Raw genomic sequence first — 2500 nt, forward strand, 5'->3', positions numbered from 1 at the left:
GGGCCCCTCGGTGTGGAAGCTAGTGGGGGGCCACCAGCTGGGGCATTGGCTGTGCGGAGCCCAACAAGCCCGGGGTGTACACCCGCATCACGCAGCTGCTGCCCTGGGTGCACCAGCAGATGGAGGTACCCCCCCCCTCACCCTCTGAGCCCCCCCCCCCCCCCAGTGTGAAACACAGCACCAAGGTTAAAGGTGCCACGACGATATGCCACCAGGTGTGGTGTGATCAGCGGTTAGAAGCTGCCCCTTATGACATCACAAGGGGCAGAAAGTGGGCGTGTCCACCTAGACGTGTGCTGGATAGATCAGTCCACCGGCCGACCCAGTCAGTGGACCGTGGCAGACGTGTGCTCGTCTATCCCGTCACACATCCAGGTGGACACGCCCACCTGTGATGTCATAAGGGGCAGATTTCCAAAGCGGCTCGTAACGGCGAATCACACTCACACCTGGTGGCGTGTCACGGCGCCTTTAAAACAGCGCTCTCAACAGCAGTCCTACTCGCCTGTTTGAGGAATTCAAAACAAATGGTTTGCTGTGGAGGCTATGGAACTCCCCCGTCGCCGGGCAATGTCGTTAGGAAGGCCGTGTTTACTTTACGGGGGTCGGTTATCTGTCCAAAGCACGCCATTGGCTTCACTACCAAACCATTCTAATCTGCTCTTGGTTCGAGGTCAGGAAGACGCAGCTTGATGCAGCGCTGCCCGCTGGTGTCGAGCTGGGTGACCTTCTGGCTCTCACCTCAGCTCTCTGTACCCTAGCTGCTGCTGCTGCTCCTGTAACCCCCCTGGGTCACAAACATCCTCTGTGCGTCTGTTTCAGAGAGAAGAGGCGCGCTCCTCCACTGCAGAGAGCAAACAGCACTGAGGCAGCCGCCGCTACTACTACTACTACTAGTACTAGTACTAGTACTACTAGTACTACTACTACTACACACACGGCCGGTTCAGCCGCTGGACGGGGAGACCTCCCCGTCGGAGGACATGACGGTGCCGTGACAGCATGCTGAACAGGACGGACACAGAGTCACCGCAAACAACACTCGTTCCTTTAGACTCTGGAGCCGTTTACCTTTACACACAATACGGCAATTGGAACTCAAGAAAACGAAAGTTGGATCCTCACAAAAAAAAAGAGACACTTTTTATCCAAGGAAAAGCACTGAAAAACACGGGACATGAAGGAGACGCGGGACAAACCGGAGGTTAGGCATCGTTTATTCCAAAATAGAAAGCTCTAAGGCAAACCCGACAGACAAGAGAGAGTGAGAAGTTACCGACGGACTGCCCGACGGTAGAGGCCCGCGTGTGGGCCGAGGCCCGACAGACGGTCACAGAGCTCCTGGTCCTCCGGACCACCAGGGCCTCGGGCTGCTGCTGGCGTACAGCACGGTGGAGGAGGTCACACACGGGAGGCAACCCACGATTTGTGCAGCAAAAGTCCAATATCAACAAATCGATAGGTTGAGAGGATATGTTTTATGAAGGGGTATCGCAGGGCTTGACGCCGCAGAACGCAGTCTTCTTTTTTATTTTAATCCTTTAAGGCGAATAACTCAAAAGAGGGAGCCTAGAATGTTCCAAAGTAGCTCTCTCTGTTCTTGATGTGAGGAGAGTTATGTGTGTGTATATCTATATCTAGATATAGATATAGATACACACATAGGCCTACATTATATATATTTGTGTAAACAGTCCTGTTCTTGGTTGGCGATTTGAATTCTCAACTGTGATTTGAAGTTTGCATCTTAAGTGTGATTGTGTGGTAAGCATAGTAATGTGGATTGTGCACTTTGAAAAAAAAAAAAAAAAAGGGGTAGTCCACTACGCAACGATGGTAAAATGATTAAAAAACACATGACTCATCGCATACACAATGTGGGGTAAAACTTGATTTATATTTAAAAAGAAGAAAAAGTACTGCGATCAAAGTTACTCAAAGAGAACCCCTGGGCGATTCCCTCACAGCTCCCAGCCTAAAAGGATTTTTAACTTCTCTATTTAAAAAAAAAACAAAGACAGGCCTTGTGTAGTTTAGTGTCCTTTGACTTAATTTCATTCACGTTCTGGTTTTTCTGTGCTTCTTGGCTAGATTTCTTTACAAAAGAACATCGGTAAGGCCATTTTTAGTATCGCAAGTTTAAAACCAGATTTACACAGCAATTTTTCAATCAGCATTCAACTTTTTTTTTTTTCGTTCCTTTTTTTTTTACTAGAAAACTGAAATGAACCCTGGAAAACAGGGTCGCTAGTTTAATAATGAATCTGTACATAAATATTCCTTACAAAACAAAACAAGAGAAACACAAACAAGGAAAAAAAACAAAACCACTCGTTACTTCTCAAGTTTGTATATAAAAATAAGCTCTCTCCTCCCTCCCCCCTCCTCTCTACGCCCTGATGGGCCACAGAACAGACCCCCGGTCAGAGGCCAGAGACCCGCCGGTCAGAGGCCAGAGACCCCCCGGTCAGAGGCCAGAGACCGCCGGTCAGAGGCCAGA

At 49.2% G+C, this 2500-nt stretch overlaps 2 protein-coding genes across 4 annotated transcripts in view; one reads left to right on the forward strand and one right to left on the reverse strand.

The window, feature by feature from the left end:
• The window catches only part of tmprss3a (transmembrane serine protease 3a), a gene marked incomplete at both ends in the record, with an annotated part of 9360 nt that extends 8493 nt beyond the window's left edge, over nucleotides 1-867 (forward strand). The window contains 3 exon segments of the mRNA XM_084478869.1: nucleotides 1-25; nucleotides 27-125; nucleotides 823-867. Of these exon segments, the coding sequence (XP_084334995.1) occupies nucleotides 1-25; nucleotides 27-125; nucleotides 823-867 (169 nt within the window).
• A 1619-nt stretch (nucleotides 868-2486) lies between these two features.
• Nucleotides 2487-2500, reverse strand: part of pknox1.1 (pbx/knotted 1 homeobox 1.1) — a gene marked incomplete at its 5' end in the record, with an annotated part of 11791 nt that continues 11777 nt past the window's right edge. For all 3 annotated transcript variants that reach the window (XM_084478306.1, XM_084478308.1, XM_084478307.1), the window contains one exon: nucleotides 2487-2500. This exon is cut by the window's right edge and continues 1285 nt beyond it.

The sequence above is a fragment of the Micromesistius poutassou genome (genome assembly GCF_964030765.1).
Source record: "Micromesistius poutassou genome assembly, chromosome: 14".
NCBI classification, from domain to species: Eukaryota; Metazoa; Chordata; class Actinopteri; order Gadiformes; family Gadidae; genus Micromesistius; species Micromesistius poutassou.